Source organism: Aptenodytes patagonicus, chromosome 7, assembly GCF_965638725.1.
Source record: "Aptenodytes patagonicus chromosome 7, bAptPat1.pri.cur, whole genome shotgun sequence".
Taxonomy (NCBI): domain Eukaryota; kingdom Metazoa; phylum Chordata; class Aves; order Sphenisciformes; family Spheniscidae; genus Aptenodytes; species Aptenodytes patagonicus.
The window spans coordinates 69,949,497-69,970,568 of NC_134955.1; the positions used below are offsets into that span (position 1 = coordinate 69,949,497).

The 21,072-nt window shown below is 50.9% G+C and overlaps 1 protein-coding gene across 3 annotated transcripts in view; it reads left to right on the forward strand.

The window, feature by feature from the left end:
* The window catches only part of DDHD1 (DDHD domain containing 1), a 69,830-nt gene extending 65,613 nt beyond the window's left edge, over window positions 1–4,217 (forward strand). For all 3 annotated transcript variants that reach the window (XM_076345736.1, XM_076345738.1, XM_076345737.1), the window contains 2 exons: window positions 891–1,073; window positions 3,183–4,217. In XM_076345736.1, the coding sequence (XP_076201851.1) occupies window positions 891–1,073; window positions 3,183–3,364 (365 nt within the window). In that variant the 3' untranslated portion in view covers window positions 3,365–4,217. The remainder of the gene's footprint in view (window positions 1–890; window positions 1,074–3,182) is intronic.
* The last annotated feature ends 16,855 nt before the right edge of the window (window positions 4,218–21,072 follow it).

The window sequence follows — 21,072 nt, forward strand, 5'->3', positions numbered from 1 at the left end:
ATTTAACTCATGATTTTACAACAGGAAATTCAGGCTGTTTTACTATGAAGTCTGTCCCCTTCTGGCTTTCTGATTCAAAATAAGCCCTGGTTTAACTGAGCTTAAATTCACTTTCACTGGAGCTTATATTTGAGCACGCACTTGCAGTTTTTGTTGACTCAAGGCTTTTCTTTAGCTCTCTGTGTGGGATTTGGAAGAAGGCTGATGTGACCTAGTGCCAGGAATCTTCCCAATCAACTAAGTATATAAAAACAGTTTAGTCCTTAAGTGGAAATAGGCGGTATTTCACAGCAGGGTTGCTTTTTGCCGTGTTACTATAGTAACTTTAGTGTCATGTCCATAAGGTGGCAGCAAAGTCAGAAGAAACATCACAGATCCGTTCTTAACTTTTACACCCCTCTTCCTGAGCAACCAAAATAGTCCTTTTAAAGGATGATATAGCATTTCTAAATGTCGGTAAGGGTTATGCCAACATAAGGACCCTTAATGGGAGAAGCGCCTTAAATGTCCCGATGGGATTCTTACGTGCAGAAGGTACTGACATTGTTATAAGCATTTTTGTCTTAATCTTGGACTTTTTATGAAGGAGGAATTACAACACATCCTTAAAAGTACCAGATTTCTTGCTGCAGAAGCGTTCTCATGTATTTCTGTTCCCCTAACTACAAGTTTCCAAATTATAGCCTTTGCTTGTACGCTAGATTAGTCTCACGATAAACAGAGTACACTTAAGTCAGATAAGCTGTTCCCACCCTAGAAAAGCATGAATAGTGTTTTCCTTCGTCTGTCGCTCAGTTCTAATTGATGGGTGCTACAGTGACTTTAATTTGCGGTTTGATTTAGCTGCCCTCGTGCTTGGTTTGTTTTCTTTTTCTCCGTGCTGAATGCAGGAGCTGCGAGTATTGGGAAGGGCCTCGGCGGGATGCTTTTTTCGAGATTTGGCCGATCCAGTACAACCACCCCACAGACACTCGAGACGGGAAAAGATGGAGCCGAGGGGGACGACAAGAAGGCCACAACTGTTGGGACGCCGCCTTTCCCGCACAGCAGCTCAGGCTTTCTCGAACCCACAGGTTAGCGACGAGTCCACCTCACAAACCCCGTGGAAACAAGACCTTCGGTGGGCTGCATCGGTGTGTTGTGGGAGGCTGGAAATACCGCGACAACATATGCCGCTATTTGATTTTGTTGGTTTGCTCTGAAGTGATAAATATTGAATCCATTCCTGCTTTTTGAATCTCTTAAGACCGTCCAAGGACTGACTCTGTGTTCTCCCTTTTATCCTTTTTTCTTTTAAAGGAGGTTTATCTGTATATGTGTTTGTACGTACATCTACACCACGTACGCGTATATATGCATGTATGAGTTTTGGCTAATGAGATCTGCATATCAGTAGTTCCTAGAGTCCCGCTAGGAAAAGCAATATAATTGCTGCAGAGAATCCCACTCACCATTTATCATAAAATGGATTTATTTAAATTTCCCCATACATTTGCGGTTCTGAAGCAATCTGGATTTAAAGGCACATATGACTGGAAAGAGAAGCTGCCCTTGTCCTGATCCGAACCGCCCAGAACAGAAAGTGCAATTTTAGCAGCTGGTTTTTTGGAAGAGTATGGGTACTTCCTTTACAGAAATTCATACTTGATTTTATTTCTAAACTTCTCATTGGCACTGTTGCAAGGCGGGGGTTTTTTTCAATCTAAGGAGTCACAAGTATGTTGTATCTTACGATAGCGTTCACATGATATATTGCTGTCCGTTCATCACTGCTAATTTCAACGGATAACCTGTCTGAGTCAGTATTTGAGGACAGAGACTGTTTTAAACTTGAGGAAAGTGGAGCGGCGTGACAGCCAATGTTGTGGAGCTGCCGATGAGGTCCTTTCGGGGGGAGGGTTGGCACATCAAAGGCCTCCTGCACCGTTCCTGCATCCCTCTCCGCTGAAAGCCCGTCCCTGCTCCATAGAAGGAGAACGCGGAGCGGAGGCCAGCGAGGCTGCAAGCTGAATGATGCAATCCGCCGCCAAAGTATTTGCTTCTGAGAGGGCGGCCGCGCGGCTTGTGGTGGGGTTTGGCTGCCTCCCAAGCTCCTGTAACGGCCTCTTCGTCAGAGGGAGACGGAGTCGTTCGGGGCGTCCTTCCTGCAGGGCGACGGGTTTTTGAATATATGCGTCTTAGTGGAAGTGACTGCGGTTGTCTCCTGGTATTCGAAGGCTCCGACTCCCTCTCCTTGCTGCGTTTGCAAAGCGGTGCAATGCTCCTGCGAAAAGACGAAGGCATGTCGTTCCCCGAGTGCTGCGGTGCCCTGACTGCCGAGGCAGCGTTTGTGCGATGCTCCCTTTCTGCGCTCTTTGAGCCAAGAGTTAAAATTCCTTGAAACGGGCTTTGATAAATGGCTGCGTTTTTTACTCAATATGGGGTTTTGGCTTTTGTAGCTAAGCAGGCTTTTAGTTTTGTCCTTTTGATTCTATTGCTCCTTGTAGAGATTTTCTAACCGCTAACGTGCCTTAACAATAGGTTAGCCATTGGCCCAGTTAAACATGCAGTGAAAATTGCTTTGAATGTGGAATTAATCAAAGCAGCCATTGAAATGAAAGGATAACTGCTGAAATATATTCAGAATAATCTGGAAATGGAAAGGGCTAGTGTGTAGGGACGGCTGGTTTTCGGAAAGGGCTTATAATATTGGGTGTAGTCTCCTTGTATAGCCACTAAAGATGCGAGAAGTCCATTTATTTCAGAAAGTTCTGAGCATCCACCTTCTGAAAGTCAGTGTCTCCTAATGGGGCCTCAAGATTTGCTGGATACTTCTGTGTAGTTATCATAAGGAGCATAAATAAATGTATTTATATAGTTACTATAAGGAAAATTACTTAAAAAAATGCTGGCTTTTTCCAAGCTTTAGGTTTAGTTCCTTCCCCCCCCCCCCCCCGAACTAAGCATCACTCTTAGGTCAGGTTTGTGCTAAATGCGTGTGAATAAAAATGTATGTACAGATGATTAAAAATCACAGTTGACTTAGGTGAGTGTACTGTTAACTGTAAACACAGAGATATTATGTGCATTTTGTATACGGCAAGTAGAATCAGAACCCAAAGCTGATGGAAAAACGTGCCGGTGTTTTTTCTTCTGCGGACATACAATTCTAACGACGTCTTTGTTTCTTGTTCAATTTCTAGTGGAACTGGAGCACAGGATTGATTTCGAGCTCAGGGAAGGTCTCGTGGAGAGCAGATACTGGTCCGCAGTCACATCACACACTGCCTATTGGTCATCTCTGGATATTGCTCTTTTCCTTCTAACCTTCATGTACAAACACGACCAAGAAGATACTGACAAAGCCAATTTAGACACGATTTGAATTTTTGACTGGGGATGGGAAAGGAAATTTTAAAACAAATGGCACAAAACGGACGTTCTACTGTTGAACTGCAGTATATATGGCATGGAGGTTTCAGGTTTAAGTGCATGTTTGGGTTTTTTCCTATTTCGAAGGAGCAAAAATGATTTGTAATTAAAAGCACTTTATAGTTTTAAACATTTTGCAGTGCTTAATTAGACCTGAAAGGATTCCAAATTCTTGTTAACTTCGACTGTATAAAAAGCCAATACAACGTGTAGCATCCCGTAAGCACGGTTGTGCAGTGTGCTTGGGTGACATCCTTGTTAATGACCATAATTGCTGTTTAGTTCATTAAAGTATAAAAGATGAGTTGATTTAAAAAAAAACCCTAAATTAATTTCCATTAACAAAAATATATGTTAGATACAAACCTAAAACTGCCATGTTCTGATGTTTTATGTACCGGTAAATAACAAACGGCGGTGTCATTTTTCTAGGACTTTATTCAGCTCCGCATCCTGTTACCCACAGTACCATTGAGAGACCATTCGGACTGCTGGCTTTCCGAGGGCGCCTTATGCGTGACACATTTAGAAACTAATGCTGAAAAAAGCATGAAGCAAATATTGGAAATACTGTAATTCTAATTTATTCTTATCTCTAATTGTTTCATTTTATTCCAGTGTATAAAACATTACTTTTTTACTGGTTTCTTTTGACATAATTTAAGAACCACATTTATTTTCTACAGTGTTAAGATTTTTTCTCAGAAATACATATCTTTGTACTACTATTCAAATGAATATATGGACACTGTGGCACACTCTAAGTATTTTTTCATTAAAAATAAATATTTGTGGTTTCACACAAATGACATCAGTCACATTCTTCTCAAAGGTAAGTAACTGCCTTTGCTTTTTAGGTCCCAAGTGTTTCTCAGGCAGAGGAAGGTTTTGATCTCACATCAGACTTGGTTTGCAGGGGATCCAGCCGTCTTTGGCATACCGTTATTAAATGTATATATGTGTGTGTGTGCGTTTGTATAAAAACGTATGTTATGTGTATTCAGGCGCAAGGAACCTATCGAGAGGAAAGAGAGCGGCATAAAATAAACGTGGTGAGGCCTAAGAATACCAGAGCTTAGATTAGATTTGTATCTGAAACTGATTCAAGAGAGAAGTGTTGTGATGAAAGGGAATAGTCTCCAAATGAAACACTGAAAGGTCATTGCGGAGATTTTAAAACTCCGGAGTAGAAGTGTCCGATATATGGCCTCTGAGCTGCCTCTGGCTGCGGTATTTATGATCTGTACGGCATATGTAGAAGCTGCAGAATCTAAACTTTTGTTTAAAAAAAAAAAAAAAAAAAAAAAAAGTCAGGCTGTGGTGTTGGTGAATGGCGGTGTTCTCAGTGTAAACAGACGTGACAACATCAGCCCACACCAGCAGACAGCCTCAGCCGGTGGCTCGGAGGCGTGGAAACCACCCAGACATCCCTTTCCGAAATTCGAGGGGGAGAGAGAATATTATTCTCGCAAATAATATTGCTTGGGCTGTTGCTTGTTTCCCCAGTCCATGGTGGAACGGGGAAGGAATTGGGAGCTAGGCCTGTATGTTGGGGTTATGGATTTAGGAAGAATTATGAAGGGGAAAAAACAGTGCAAAGAAAAAGGGAAGAGAGGAGGGGAGGGGAGTGGGAAGGGAAGAAGATGACAGAAACAGCACTCCTATAAATGCAATGAAACAATAACAAAGATGTTCAGACAATGTAAAAGCCCATGCTTCAGCGTGGATCTCTGAAAAAATCCATCTAGCCTCGGTGCACTGTAACCCTCCTGCCCGACACGTTTACCTTGGTTGATGAACAATCATAAAAAATTAAAATCAGCCCTCTAAGAGAAGGAAGCTTGACACCTCTGCTCCAGAAAACAGGCTTTTGTTTACATTACTGGCTTTCCAGATAAATTGTTTAATCAGCTCTTCCTAATTAGGAGAACTTAAACATAAAAGGAGACTCTCCTTTTATATTTAGAACATGCAAAACATTTCCAAATGTGCATGGTTTGTGTTTCAGTACTGTGAGTTGGATCGCGTCACTGCGGTGGTATCCCCTTACACTACTGGATCTACACTAGATCTCTTTTTAAACACTGTAAACAAAAGGGGGTTAATTCCTGTAATTCTTGTGGTCTGTGTAAACTCTGCTGTTGTCCAGAACATGGTTCAGATTTATGGAATAGCTGTTCCCCTCGCATCGGGACATGCTGGTACTTGCTGACGGCTCTCCATATAAGGGATGAGATCCTACTTTTATGTACGTACCCCTTGGTAAATCAGGGAGAAGATGGAGCTGAGAAGTAAATCATATTGCTGGTAGGAGAAGGGATAATAGGGACCAATACCTGTTCATCGCTTTGCATTTTTCCCGAGTTAAGGCATGTGTGTTTCTGTTCTAATTTGTAACTTCATGGAGCATCTACTAATCTCCAAGCTTAACTACAAAGATAAAACACACCTCGAAAGAATAAATGGAGATTTATTCTAAAGTGTATGCAAAGCATGCCGTGGGCAGACCTTCATTTTTTTTAATCCTCAAAAAGATCTCTTTTCCTCCTGCAAAGATGAAATGCTAGTTGATAACTGAATTCTGAAGTTGTCAGAAAAAGGGTTGCCCCATTTCTATTCTGCAGTGTAACAAAGATTCAAGTAGGGTCACGTCTCTGCATGCTGGAGTCTAAATTTCACGCTTAAAACTTTCTGGTCAGATGGTCCGTGGCATAATATAGAGCTGGAATGTCCTGGCTTCCAATTACTGACTTGTTTTCTTCTGCAAGAATGATGTTTAGCTTTACAAGCTGTGTTGGCTGGTGGTTTTTCTTAAGAAACCAAGATAAGGGAAATGTACTGCGCTGTTGTCAGTCTTCTGGCTGATACTGAGCTGGTTTCTGAAACTTGTCCTTGAGTACTTTGTCCAAATTTGACGCTTACAGGTTTTTTGCTATGAGGTCAGTTTTGCAGATAACGAGCTTTAATTTTATTTTTTTCCCCCCTCTTTTTACTGAATTCCATCCCTCTGCTCCTAATTATTTTGTCATGGTTTTACCACAACCTCCCTTCCCCCTGTAGATGTGCTCTCTCTGCTTTTGTTGCCCGTGTTTCTGGAGTTAGAGGCCCTTTGCTTTATTTTACCGTGATAGTCTAGCTGGCCAACTTCAATTATTTTGTCTCCTTTCCTGATTAGTATTATTAGGCTGAACTGAAACATGTTTCACATTTCCATATATACATATATCACGCCTGGTTGCCACCTCTTCCTTCTTCATGGTTTTCTGTTGTCCTGGTGCTCGTTTCCCATTGCCGCTCGTCAGTTGAGCTGACTCTGCCCGTAGCTAAACTGGTGAGGATTGATTTTTTTTTTTTCAAGTTGAGTTCATGAATCGCAACGTCAACTGTTTGCGGTTGGATAGTTAATGTATATTTGTGTGCCCTCTGCCCGGCAAGTTTATCTGAAATTCGTTGTTTCCCATTTTTTCCGTTACTAGCTTGGAGACTAGGTTTCTGCCTCCGCACGTCATTTCTCTGCTGAAGTCGGACTGCAGGGGATTGACCCATCTCCCCAGTCTCCGCCATACATCTTCAGGGACCGTCAGGGGTTCAGGAAGCTTTTACACACCAAGACCCAGTAATAGACTGCCCCACGTACTGAGTTATTTTCAGTTTTCCAAGCGTTATCTTACTGGTTGCTCTCCATCTGCAATTGTAGCGACCGCTTTTCATTGCTTCCCCCGAGTCCGTGCCTATTGTCTTTGCTGATCTTGTGAAAAGCTTTAAAATCTTTTTTTTAAAATGGCACCCATGTGACAATCCCATTTTCTGGTTTATCGCATGGACTTCAGCCTGATGTTTTTCTTCTTGCGTTCCATGTTTGATCTGCGTTTAACAATCATTTTCCACAAAATCAGACTTTCTCTTGGTTTAGCTTTTCCCTCCCTCTTCCACAGGTATTTTTTAGTACAGCTTGTCTCTTACCCGTTGCACTCAAGCCTTTTCTGAAGCGTTCGGTTTTAATTTCCGCTTTGATGTCGGTCCACTGGAATTGAAGCTCGCTTCGTGAATGTTTGAGCACGGCCTGTCCATCCTCAAGACTTAAAGGGGAAACTTTAAAACCCACTTGAAACCCAAGCGGCACGTATTACCGTTGTGATCCCAGAGACTTCTCCTGGAAGCTCAGCATCAGCAAAGCCCAGATGGATGTGTTTAGCTTTCAGGATGGGTTTGCATCTTCACTCTCGCTGCGTTTGTGTCTTCTCTGGTCGCTGCCATCAGTCAGCTTAACTCTAGGACTGAGCATTTTCTGTCATTGACAATGAATTTTGGCACGTTAGTGAGCAGTGGATCTGGGCTGGCCTCTCCCAAGACTGGTTCCTTGCTCTTTGGGTTTCTCCTGCATCCCTTGAGGCCCATTTGACCCACACTTTGCTGCAGATGTCACAATGTTCTGTGTTTCTCTGCATGCCATTGCAGAAGCACTTAAAACTGCACGCACAGCTCCTGATGCTGGCAGCGTGTCGACATGGTCTCCTCTTCCAAGGAATAAGAGAAGTCCTAATACATGGAGAGAAATGCCTGGCTATGAAAGTTTCAGATCGCCCCAGAGGTCAGTGCTCTCTGGTCCCACTAGAAAGCAAATTCCAACATCAGCCTTTTCCCCTGAAAATGCCCTGTCTCCCCAGCTGCAGTTGCAGCAGCTCTTGACCAGCAGGCCTTGGCCAAGCCTTTCCCTTCAAGAATGAAAAGTCAAGGAGTCCCCTGCAAACATGAGATGTCCCAGAAGCACTCTCTTGTGGTTTTGAAATCCTCGCTGATTTATCCGGAGAGGGGTTTCATTTGACAACTCTGTGGGCGTCTGCCACAGATTAACTTCTCTCTTTGTTTCTTAAATAAAATACCATTTCTTGCAGCTACTCTTGCCGGTTCCCTGGTGCCTCGTTGATTGTAAGCATGGACATTGGAGAGGTGAAATGCAAACTTCTCCACAGGCTGCAGCCCTGACCAGATGCTCGAGCTCCAAGGACCCCATGTCCAATTTGTTGTTCTTGCTGGTTTTATGGTTCTTCCAGTATCTCCTTGAAAGTCAGTATCTCACCTCAGAGTGGTCCCATGCTTTGTACTTAAAGAGCAGCTCCTTAAAAGGTCTTACCATTTCACCATACCCCTTGATAAAGAAGATCCTTGACTTCCATTTTAAAACATGATTTTCAAGCATGTTTGTGCCAAAGCATCTCAGTTTTTTGGGTTTTACTACTTTCTTCAGTTTATAAGAAGGCTCCTTGAGCTTGGGTTTTGAACTCATAATAGCTGTTTCAAGTAGAAATTAATCTTATCCAGTGCCTTATGAATCCAGATTTTTTTCTCTCTGATATGATATCACTGGTAATGTGTCAGACTACCTCATATTGTTCACCTAAGAAGAATGTATAATATGGATTATGTGGGGGAATAAAAGGTTTTGGCATTTAGGTTGCCAGATCTAAATCTGCCTTGAATCTCTCGAACAGAGACATCACACTGTGGTTGAGTTCTGGTTTTCTGTGTTGTTGTTCATCTCCTTCTGTCTGCAAAGCCCAGACTGGTTGGGAACCGAAGCCACGGGAAGGGGGAAAGGAGAGCAGCTCTGCTGATTCTGAATTTGTGATATCTTTCCATCTACTGCTGTCTCTCACGCCTATCCAAAACTAGAAACGAGTTTGTGCTACCACCGGAAAGAGGCTGACTGACCACATCGTCTCTGGTGTATTTTCACAGCTTGTGTTTTCAGAACTGTCACTAACATGCACTGGGGTTTTTGGACTCCAAATACTCAGGTTTTGCAGGGTAAGGACCCAGCAGGCTGGGGATGGAGGCAATCTCGATTCACCCTCAACAGCGGAAAAGGCGATTGTGAATGATCGGGGTGGGTAAAGGCTGAGCTGGTGTAAATGGACGTGGTCTCAGGGCGGTGATGCTCGTGAAACCTGGGTGCTGAGTTGGCCGGTGCGGCCGAGCCCAGCCTGCGCAGAGGGAGCAGGGCTCCCCCCTCGCCGCGGTTTGTCGTGGGGCTGCCGCAAGCCCTGCGCTTTGTCGCTGGGAGTCCGGCTGGGCAGGAACAGGCTCCCCGCCGGCTCCCGGGGTAGGCATTTCCCATTGTGAATCGGCGTGGAAATGCAAAATGGCAAAAACCTCTGCAAGATGAGAAGAGCCCTCCGAAAAGTGCACAAATGTTTTCTCTTTCCACCATTCCATCCCGCTCCCATTCCGTCGTGCTAAAGGGCCAAATGAGGAGCATGCAGTTTTCAGTCTAAAAATGCCAACGTCCTGCTCTGATAAATTCCCAGAATGTTTAATACTGCAGGATTTGTCAGAAATTATTTTCACATTCATAATTACTTTTAAGTAACCAATACTTAAGTTTAAAAATAACTTAACGTACTTTCAGCATTGCTAGGTGCACTTTCAATAAGGAAATGGTTAGATTTATTTGCAAAGAAGGACAGACCGCTTCCAAAACAAACACCATTTATCTCCAGCTGGTGTCTCACGGAGTGTGTTGCAGGGATGCCACCTCTACATTTCACCAGTATTTCCCCAACTAGTTTTACAGCTACTGGACTGTGAAGGGTCCTTCAGTTAACCTCTGTGCTTTGTATAAGGTGAGATACTGTTGGAAAAGGAATCTTTAAACAGCTCAGATGTGGCACGGTGTTTAGTCTGGTGAGCTTTGCAGGAAGGGCTTATACTGAAGCAACAGCTGAATATTCTGTGTTTACAAAGTACAATGTTCGGATGGGATGGTTATGTCTCCTGGCACACTCCTCAGGTTTTCTCCTTTGCTTGCCAGACTGCCCCTTGCATGCAATTGAGTGTGGGGGTTTTTAATTTTCATATAAACTGGAGCATTAAAAATCAGCAGGGGGAAAGGAGGGAGGTGACGTCGCTTTGTGGTGGTTGCAGAAAAGGGAAGAGGGTAGAAATGTTCCTTCCAACGATGCGTGCTGTGCTGTCACGAAAGAAACCTGCGATCTCCTTCGTGTTGGAGAGACTACATCTGCATTGGGTGGGAGGGGAAGGAGAGGGAAGAAAAAACAGGCAGGAGAAGTGCTGATTAAATCAAGGCAAAGCTTGGCAGCGTTGTGGAACAGCCTGATGCGTATCAGCCAGCACGTGTTAAACACATGTTGTGGCTTGATGCTCCCGGCAGGAGACGTGGGTGCAAGGCGGATGGCAGCGAGCAGGCCGAGAGCTACGGCTCTTTCCTCCCATGAGGGGCTCAGTCCTGTGCCTGCCCCCAGCACCCTCTTGTTCTTCGGGGTTGAGTGATCCCTTCCTACTCACCGCGAGCACACCTGAACTAAGGTACTGCTGCTCACCCAAAATATCGCTATAGCAAGGCTTCTCTTGGCGGTATTTAATTGCTCCAGTGACCACACTCAGCCTGGGGACAGTCCTGCAAGGCAGCCTGTGTCCTGGCCGCTTAGGTGGGATCTCCCAGAACTGGAGCAGGGAGCCCACGGCATACGCGTGTGTCTCCAGGGGAACTGAAACCCCTTTCTGAGCTTGTCCCGGTCCTGGGGGTTATCTGGTGCACGCTCTCCAGCCCATTTTCAGTGGGCAGCCTCTAAGGAGCAGCTGGGCGGCAGTTCCATGCTAAGGCAACAGAAGCCTTCGCTTCCCTGCCCAGAGCTGCCTAAACTTGGACACCGATGGATGGCTCGAGTCAGGAGGGACCGATGTGTCTTGTCTGACCTGCAGGCGATAGCTTCCCACCCAGCATCGCCGGGCTGCTTTCTAGGGATTGTTCACTTTCTTTCCCAAGTCACTGGGCTGACCGATCGTTACAGCTCTGACATCTGCAACCACAAAGTCTGGGGAAAAAAAATGGTGAGGACTGGCTGCTTCGGACCGCCTCTCTCTGCAGTGAGTTTTGACTCTGAATAGCCTTAGCAAGCGACAGTGCCTGAAAACATCTGCAGACCGTGTCGGTCCTGCATTCTGCAATGCGTCCTGTTCTTTTATTCTAGCTACCCAAAGAAAATCGGAGTTGTATGGATTTTGCAGTAAATGGTTTGCCAATTTCTAGTTATATTTCATAATCGTGATGGCATTCTTGGCCTCCTTGGATTTATGATTTATGGTGACATATTCACAGCCCTCTGGGGGAAGGGGGAGCTCTGGATGCAAGCTGTTTCTGTGTAAGCGTTAAGGTCCTCCCGAGTTTATTCTGTGGTATCAGGAGAAACCCTGTGTGTATGCGAGCACAGATGAATATATTTTGTGCATTATATATGTCTGCAGAGTGCACTTGTTTCTCCACAGTCTAAGCTGTGTTTCAATCAGGGCTTTAAAATGAGCCTAAAAGCTTCTGCAAAATAATTTTACCCTCTCCAAGCAATTTAGTTAATTAACTGGCTAAATCAGTTCTTGCTGACTCTCCCTGAAGATACCCCTCCTGAACGAGATTTTTTCTTTAGATTTGGATGAAATGCAATGGTTGAGTCATGAGTTTTCTTTCTGGCTCGCTTGCTGGAGTGGGGAATGTTGTTCACAATATTGGCTGTTGCCATATGCTTTTTTCATCAAGTAAAAGGGTGCAACTTTCTTTTTGCTTCCCCCTCCACTGACTCACTCCCCAAATATGTTTCTGGTTAGGATGCCTTGTGACTTCTTCCTGACATAAGGTTTTCTAGTTTGCAGTTAGCTTTGTGAATCGGCTCTGCGAGCTCTAAAACATCCCAGCTCCTGGGAGGAGAGGACGGGTGTCCTGGAGAGCAGAGGGAGCAGAAAGTTGCTTACCTGGTTCTTGGGTGCTTTGTGTGTTCGGTAGCTCTTCTGCCCCAGAAATGGTTTTCCAGAGGCCAGGCAGTCCTGCTCCGATGCCCGCCGGTGCCCGTCGCACCCTGCATGCGGATTGCTGTGCCCGGGCAGCCTAGGAAAAGCCCAAGGGAGTCTCAGAGAGATCTCCCTTCTGGATTAGACGAACTTGGCATTTGATCTGTTTGCAACGCGATGCTTTTAGAATCGCTGTAAGTTAAGGAAGGGAGATGCTGGCTGCAAAATAGCTTAGAGGGACAGACAGACAGACATGTCCCTTTCTGACTCTTTTAAGGCCTCCTTTTGCTGTCCCCCAGAGCTCTCGGTGCAGTGACCTTCACCGCTGATGCCAAATTTCCTTGGAGAGGGTGAGTTAGGAGCACGGGGCTTTTGTCAGAGCCAACCCAGTGCTCCCAGCATCCTGTCCTTACCAGTGGATAGCTTCCAGCACTTGGCCAACAGAAGGAAACAGCTCCCCCAAAAAAGCAGACCATCAATCATTCAGATGATGCCTCCTGAACCTGACCTTGCAGAAAACAGGCTTGCACCTGCGAGCATGGGACTGGATTCCTGAAAACCAGCGTCCATCGCACCCTACTACTGACAGCTTGCTGCGGTAGGGCTGTAGGTGGACACCCCATCCTCACCTCCCAAAGTCCTAACATCCCGGGAGATGCCAGAGAGGCCAGGAAGGCCAGGCTCGCCTCTTTTCCAGCTAAAGGAACTGAGACACCGAGAGTTAAGTGACTGGCCCAAAGCCAGAAGTGCTTGGAAACGAGCCCATGTATTCCTTGTATTAGCTGGGACATGACCGTGTAGCATGCCTTGCCCTGCTGGAAATGTCACCCATGATCTCTGGAGCAGCTATTCTGCAAAGAAGCATCTCCTCCTCTTCCCTCCCCCCCCCCCCCCCCGCAACTGCTCTGCCTCGCAGGACGATCCCCATCTGTTTGATCTTCTGGGATGCAGGAGAGCAGCAACGCGCCAGCCTTTGTGCTCTCCCTTGTAGCACTTCTCATTTCCTACAACTTTGCCTGGAAAGTTAACTCCGGGCTTACTCGTGCTGGGAGTTTTCCTGGCAGCCGCTCCACTGGCGTGATGCTACAAAGTTCTTCCAGTTGAGTGACTCTCCAGCATTGGAGTCATCCATCCCTGGGTGTTTGGTTGAGGGCAGAAGACATGCAAGGGCACCGTGAGTCGGCACCGCAGGGTGGCCCTGCCTGATCCTGGCACCTCTCCCAGGGAAAGGAAACTGGGAGTCAGATCCTCCCTGTCCCTCCTCAAAGCCTGAGAGCTGCTCTTCCCTGTGCCACTTGGGACGTCACGCTGAGATGACTCGCCGTGACCCCAAGACGTTTGGGTACAGAAGATGGCAACCGTGGTGTCACGTGCCAAAGCCCCTTGAGATGCCAGCCCTGCTCCCAGGACTCAGGCTCTCATAAGAAGGGGCTTGCTCCGTTAGACAGCAGGTACCATCTTCACGCTGCGGTCCCTTCCAGGAAGGTATGACCAACCTCCGCAGGCTGGTTATCCACATGGCCTTGGTAACCTCTCCTTTGAGATCCAGGAGTGACTCCTGGAAGATGGTGCCTAATTTCCATGCGATTTGATGGAACTTTGGGTTTTTTGCTGTGGGTTGTTTTTTTTTCCTTATTCTTTCCAGTGCTGCTCTCACTGTTTTTCCCTGGCCTGGTGCTGTCATCATCTGGTGTCATCAATTGGGAGATGGAGGGGGAGGCAGAGGTGTTTCCTTGCAAGGAACAAATGTTGGAATAACCCGTCTTTGCTCAGCTGGCAGCATCTCCAGTGCCCAAAACACACTGGAGAGATGTAAGCAAAGCCTGGCCACACCACAGCCTGGCAGGGAGGGACAGGGGACTTGATGCTTGGAAAAAATACTCCGGCAGCACAATCTCCTGGACTCTGCCTTTAAAAAAAAGAAATCTCCCAAAGGAACTGATGGAGCCCAACATTCGCGTTATTTAAAACTGCGCAAAATAAAGAGCCGGAGGCTGCAAGCTCAGTATGAATGGCAATGGCTTCTCAGGACCTTAGTTAAAGCCCCCGGGGGAGGAAAAGCACATCAGCCAGCCAAAATAGGTCTCTCCTCCTCTCTGTTGCCATGTTTCCACGTAGCTGGGAAAATGAGTGAGGTCTTGGGAATATCTTTTTGCTGGCTGTGCATTCAAACACGCAGTTGAGATACTTTCCTGTATCACCTCCCCTCCCTCTGGTCCCCTGCCAAGGAGAAGCGTTTGGGACTTGCTCTTCCCCCTCTGCACGACTGCCAGCGTGGAGGACAGTGCTGGATGCAGGGTGCCACGGACCTCCGAGGGTCTGGCCAGTGCTGGGCAGATGTGTCAGGATTTGGGCTGTCGGATGGAGATGGGGTTTCCCAAAAGCAGCCGGTGCTCGGTGCAGAGAGCTTTGGGGAGCCAAACGAGGCAATAAATGCTTTCCTGTGCTGCTCCATGCCATGTGAGCATGGCACCTTTCCACAGATGGGCTCGTGGCAAACCCCAGGTCTGCATGCTCTGGCCCTGTTCATCACTTCACAGGCCAAGATGGGAGGGCAGAGGGGGCCTGGGTTGGGATCCCAAACCTGCCCAGTGCCCATGTCCATCCCCTAGAAGGTGGCACTAAACCTCTCTCCCCCTCGTCACTTCGGTTCACGCTCCCCAGGGCTCTCACTGCATTTGTGCCGTCCGTGGAGCAGCAGTCCCAGCTGAAACCATCCCACAGGGAAAAACCATCCCCCCATCCCACGGGGAATAACCATCACCCCATCTTGACAGGACAAGGGGTAGTGGTTTTAAACTAAAAGAGGGTAAATTCAGGCTAGATATAAGGAAGAAATTGTTTACGCTGAGGGTGGTGAAACACTGGCCCAGGTTGCCCAGAGAGGTGGTGGATGCCCCATCCCTGGAAACATTCCAGGTCAGGCTGGACGGGGCTCTGAGCACCCTGATCTAGTTGAAGATGTCCCTGCCCACGGCAGGGGGGTTGGACTAGATGGCCTTGAGAGGTCCCTTCCAACCCAAACCATCCTATGATTCTATGATCTCTCTGCCATGGAGACCTCCTCTCACCCAACGCATCTCCCCCTGTGTCGGTCTCCTTCCCAAGAGCTTCCCAATGGCCTGTAAAGCCACTTCAGAGCATTGACCTGATTTTCTCCTCTTCCCCATGCATCTCCAGGCTGTTTCCTATCACGCTGCCATGGGGCTTGGCTTCTCCTCCCACCTTCCCACGGCTGTGCATAGCAGCGGCTCGTGGTGCATTCCTTTGCATCGTAATCTCCGGCTTGCTATCTAAGGAGTTGAAGGATATTTCCAATCCAACGCTGCCAGAAAATACTGGCACCCGCCTCCAGCTACCTTCCTCTCATACACAAATCCAGCTCCTCAAGCGCTCTGATACTCTGCCATGTTTAAACAACCATCACTTACAGTCAGCTCTCAATGCAGTGGCTTATTTTCCGGCTCGGTTTTTTTTCATTCTTTTCCAAGCCCCAGCTGATTTCTGCAGTTTCTTGCCCTAGTGACTGGGCTTGACTCTTCGCACCGCGTGCCCGCGCTGTGCCTGCTGCGTGAGAGCTGCAGCTTTAACTGGGCTGCAAAACATGCAACACAACCTCATCTTGGCCTCTCCATTCTCCAGGGAGCAGCAGGTCCAAGAAGTGACCGACCTTCTGCCATCGTTGCCGATGCCATCAGTATTGATACAGGCTGGGGGATGAAGGGATTGAGAGCAGCCCTGTGGAGAAGGACTTGGGGGTACTGGTGGATGAAAAGCTGGACAGGAGCCGGCAACGTGCGCTCACAGCCCAGAAGGTCAACCATCTCCTGGGCTGCATCCAAAGCAGCGTGGCCAGCAGGTCGAGGGAGGGGACTCTGCCCCTCTACTCTGCTCTGGTGAGACCCCCCCTGGAGCCCTGCGTCCAGCTCTGGAGCCCTCAGCAGAAGAAAGACACGGACCTGTTGGAGCGGGTCCAGAGGAGGGTCACGAAAATGATCAGGGGGATGGAACACCTCTCCTGTGAAGAAAGGCTGAGAAAGTTGGGGTTGTTCAGCCTGGAGAAGAGAAGGCTTCGGGGAGACCTTCTTGCAGCCTATCGGTACTTAAAGGGGGCTTATAAAAAAGATGGGGACAGACTTTATAGCAGGGCCTGTTGCGACAGGACAAGGGGGAATGGCTTTCAACTAAAGGGGGGTAGATTTAGACTTAGATATAAGGGAGAAATTTTTTATGCTGAGGGTGGTGAGACACTGGCCCAGGTTGCCCAGAGAGGTGGTGGATGCCCCATCCCTGGAAACATTCCAGGTCAGGCTGGACGGGGCTCTGAGCACCCTGATCTAGTTGAAGATGTCCCTGCCCACGGCAGGGGGGTTGGACTAGATGGCCTTGAGAGGTCCCTTCCAACCCGAACCATTCTGTGATTCTATGATTCTATGATCATCCTGCTGCACCTCAGGAGCAGTCTCAGACCAGCTTCCTACGGCGCCAGCCGGCAGCAGGGATGAAGGGTCCTGGCCCTGCAGTGCTTGCCACCTCTCTGCTCCCACCTGGGCTGTGTTGCTGGTACTTTTGTTGTCCCATGGGATGGTCTAGCAGCGATGTTGTCATGGTTTAACCTGGCAGGCAGCTAAACACCACACAGCCGTTCGCTCTCTCCCCTGCAGTGGGATGGGGGAGAGAATCGGAAAAAAGGTAAAACTTGTGGGTTGAGAAAAAGACAATTCAGTAGGACAGAAAAGGAAGGGAAAATAATAATAATGATAAAAGAATATACAAAACAAATGATGCACAATGCAATTGCTCACCACCTGCTGACCGATGCCCAGCCAGTTCCCGAGTCTTGCTGATCACTCCTTGGCCCTCCAGTCGTCGAATCAGCTTATGGATGGGAATCAGGGAGTCTTGGTTGGTGCGATATTGCCGCCAGTGCACCTTTGTGGTGGCGATCAGCATGCGTTGTTCTTCGACCCTCAGCAACCCCACAACTGAAGGGTCCTCCGAGGGACCGGGCAAGGTAGACAGCTGTTTAATTTCCCCCGTCTCCAAGGCAGCTATACCAAAAGCCCACCAGTACCCTTTTGGGTCCTTGAAATACCCTCTCCTGAGGTAGTCTATGCCAAGGATGCACGGAGCCTCTGGGCCAGTCACAATGGGGTGCTTCTGCCACTCATTCCCAGTTAGACTTACTTCAGCCTCCAATACGGTTAGCTGTTGGGATCCCCCCGTCACTCCAGAAATACAGACGGGTTCTGCCCCTTTGTAGCTTGATGGCATTAGGGTACACTGCGCACCGGTGTCCACTAGAGCCTTATACTCCTGCGGGTCCGATGTGCCAGGCCACAGAATCCACATGGTCCAGTAAACCCGGTTGTCCCTTTCCTCTACCTGGCTGGAGACAGGGCCCCTCTAGTCCCGGTCATAGTATTCATTACTCACTTCTTGTAATTGCGAATCAAAAGTCCCTTTATTAAGATCGGAAGTAAAATCAGCCCTTCTACTCTCTCTGGGGAACTGCCTGCAGGAAACTGGAGCAGCAATTTTCCCAGAAGAACCCCCTTGTGTGATTGTTTTTCCCTGCAACTCACGTACCCGTGCCTCTAGGGTCGAGGTGGGTTTTCCATCCCACTTCCTCATGTCCTCTCTGTGGTCACGCAGGTAAAACCCCAGGGTGGCCCGTGGTGTGTACCCACTATATCCTCTCTCTTGAGCAGAGGGACCCTTACTCCTAATAGCTGAGATGCTGGTCCGTATATGTGGGGAGTAGGGCATGTGCTCTTTGAATTGCTGGAACTCCATGGACAGCTTCTCCACAGCCGAGACGCAGGCCCGTAGGGAGGAAGAGAGACTTTCTTTGTATTGCCTGAGTTGCCCAGCCAATTCATCCACCATTTGTCCCTTTCCATCTTTCCAGGTCATCACTGCCAATGAGTTGGCATATGAAGATGGTGCGCTCCGTACAATCTTCCACCACATGGGTCACGTGCACTTGACTTCATCTGGATCTTTGGACAGCTGCTCGTTGTCCAGGTCATCATAAATCACCTCCAGCACGGCTAATTCCCTCAGGTACTGGATACCTCTCTCCATGGTGGTCCACTTGCCTGGGTGACATATGACATCTTCCTTGAAGGGATACCTTTCCTTCGCGCCTGACCAGAGTCACCTCCAGAGGCCAAGGGCTTGTGCCCCTTTTCCAATCGCTTTGTCAATGCCCCCTTCCCTGGAAAGGGATCCCAGCTGCTTGGCTTCCCTACCCTCTAATTCCAGGCCACTGGCCCCGTTATCCCAGCATCGGAGCAGCCAGGTGACAATGTGCTCGCCTGGACAACGGCTGGAATCTTTTCACATATCTCGCAGCTCACTCAGGGATAGGGATGGGGTGGTTACTGCCTCGTTTATGAGTTCTGCCTCTTCCTCCTCCTCTTCTCATGATGGCCCTCCTTCCGAGTAGCCTGCCTCATCCATTCCTTCCTCCTTCCCCTTTCTTCCCTTACTAAACCAGCCGACTTTCGCATCCAGTATTTCTTCTTGTGTATAGGGGCGGCTGATACTGCTGGCACGGGTTAGTTCTCCGGTTCAGCCGCAGGGCCTGCCGCCGGGGTCGGAGCGGCCGCAGGGCCTGTCGCCGGGGTCAGAGCGGCCGCAGGGCCTGTCGCCGGGGTCGGAGCGGCCGCAGGACCTGTTGCTGGGGTCTGAGTGGCCTCAGGGCCTGTCGCCGGGGTCGGAGCAGCCGCAGGGCCTGTCGCCAGGGTTGGAGTGGACACAGGGCCTGTTGCTGGGGTCTGAGTGGCCGCAGAGCCTGTCGCCGGGGTCGGAGTGGACACAGGGCCTGTCGCCAGGGTTGGAGCAGCCGCAGGGCCTGTCGCCGGGGTCGGAGTGGACACAGGGCCTGTCGCCAGGGTTGGAGCAGCCGCAGGGCCTGTCGCCGGGGTCGGAGTGGACACAGGGCCTGTCGCCAGGGTTGGAGCAGCCGCAGGGCCTGTCGCCGGGGTCGGAGCGGCCGCAGGACCTGTCGCTGGGGTCGGAGCGGCCGCAGGGCCTGTCGCTGGGGTCGGAGCGGCCGCAGGGCCTGTTGCCGGGGTCGGAGTGGCCGCAGGGCCTGTCGCTGGGGTCGGAGTGGCCGCAGGGCCTGTTGCCGGGGTCGGAGCGGCCGCAGGACCTGTCGCTGGGGTCGGAGCAGCCGCAGGGCCTGTCGCCGGGGTCGGAGCGGCCGCAGGACCTGTCGCCGGGGTCGGAGCAGCCGCAGGGCCTGTCGCCGGGGTCGGAGCGGCCGCAGGACCTGTCGCTGGGGTCGGAGTGGACACAGGGCCTGTCGCCGGGGTCGGAGCGGCCGCAGGACCTGTCGCCGGGGTCGGAGCAGCCGCAGGGCCTGTCGCCAGGGTTGGAGCAGCCGCAGGGCCTGTCGCCGGGGTCGGAGCGGCCGCAGGACCTGTCGCCGGGGTCGGAGCAGCCGCAGGGCCTGTCGCTGGGGTCGGAGCGGCCGCAGGGCCTGTCGCTGGGGTCGGAGCGGCCGCAGGACCTGTCGCTGGGGTCGGAGCGGCCGCAGGGCCTGTCGCCGGGGTCGGAGCGGCCGCAGGACCTGTCGCCGGGGTCGGAGCGGCCGCAGGATCTGTCGCCGGGGTCGGAGCGGCCGCAGGGCCTGTCGCTGGGGTCGGAGCGGCCGCAGGGCCTGTCGCTGGGGTCGGAGCAGCCGCAGGGCCTGTCGCCGGGGTCGGAGTGGACACAGGGCCTGTTGCTGGGGTCTGAGTGGCCGCAGAGCCTGTCGCCGGGGTCGGAGTGGACACAGGGCCTGTCGCCAGGGTTGGAGCAGCCGCAGGGCCTGTCGCCGGGGTCGGAGTGGACACAGGGCCTGTCGCCAGGGTTGGAGCAGCCGCAGGGCCTGTCGCCGGGGTCGGAGCGGCCGCAGGACCTGTCGCTGGGGTCGGAGCGGCCGCAGGGCCTGTCGCTGGGGTCGGAGCGGCCGCAGGGCCTGTTGCCGGGGTCGGAGTGGCCGCAGGGCCTGTCGCTGGGGTCGGAGTGGCCGCAGGGCCTGTTGCCGGGGTCGGAGCGGCCGCAGTGCCTGTCGCCGGGGTCGGAGCGGCCGCAGGACCTGTCGCTGGGGTCGGAGCAGCCGCAGGGCCTGTCGCCGGGGTCGGAGCGGCCGCAGGACCTGTCGCCGGGGTCGGAGCAGCCGCAGGGCCTGTCGCCGGGGTCGGAGCGGCCGCAGGACCTGTCGCTGGGGTCGGAGTGGACACAGGGCCTGTCGCCGGGGTCGGAGCGGCCGCAGGACCTGTCGCCGGGGTCGGAGCAGCCGCAGGGCCTGTCGCCAGGGTTGGAGCAGCCGCAGGGCCTGTCGCCGGGGTCGGAGCGGCCGCAGGACCTGTCGCCGGGGTCGGAGCAGCCGCAGGGCCTGTCGCTGGGGTCGGAGCGGCCGCAGGGCCTGTCGCTGGGGTCGGAGCGGCCGCAGGACCTGTCGCTGGGGTCGGAGCGGCCGCAGGGCCTGTCGCCGGGGTCGGAGCGGCCGCAGGATCTGTCGCCGGGGTCGGAGCGGCCGCAGGGCCTGTCGCTGGGGTCGGAGCGGCCGCAGGGCCTGTCGCTGGGGTCGGAGCGGCCGCAGGGCCTGTCGCCGGGGCTAGAGTGGCTGCAGGGCCTGTCGCCGGGGTCGGAGCGGCCGCAGGACCTGTCGCTGGGGTCGGAGTGGCCGCAGGGCCTGTTGCCGGGGTCGGAGCGGCCGCAGGACCTGTCGCCGGGGTCGGAGCGGCCGCAGGACCTGTCGCTGGGGTCGGAGTGGACACAGGGCCTGTCGCCGGGGTCGGAGCGGCCGCAGGACCTGTCGCCGGGGTCGGAGCAGCCGCAGGGCCTGTCGCCAGGGTTGGAGCAGCC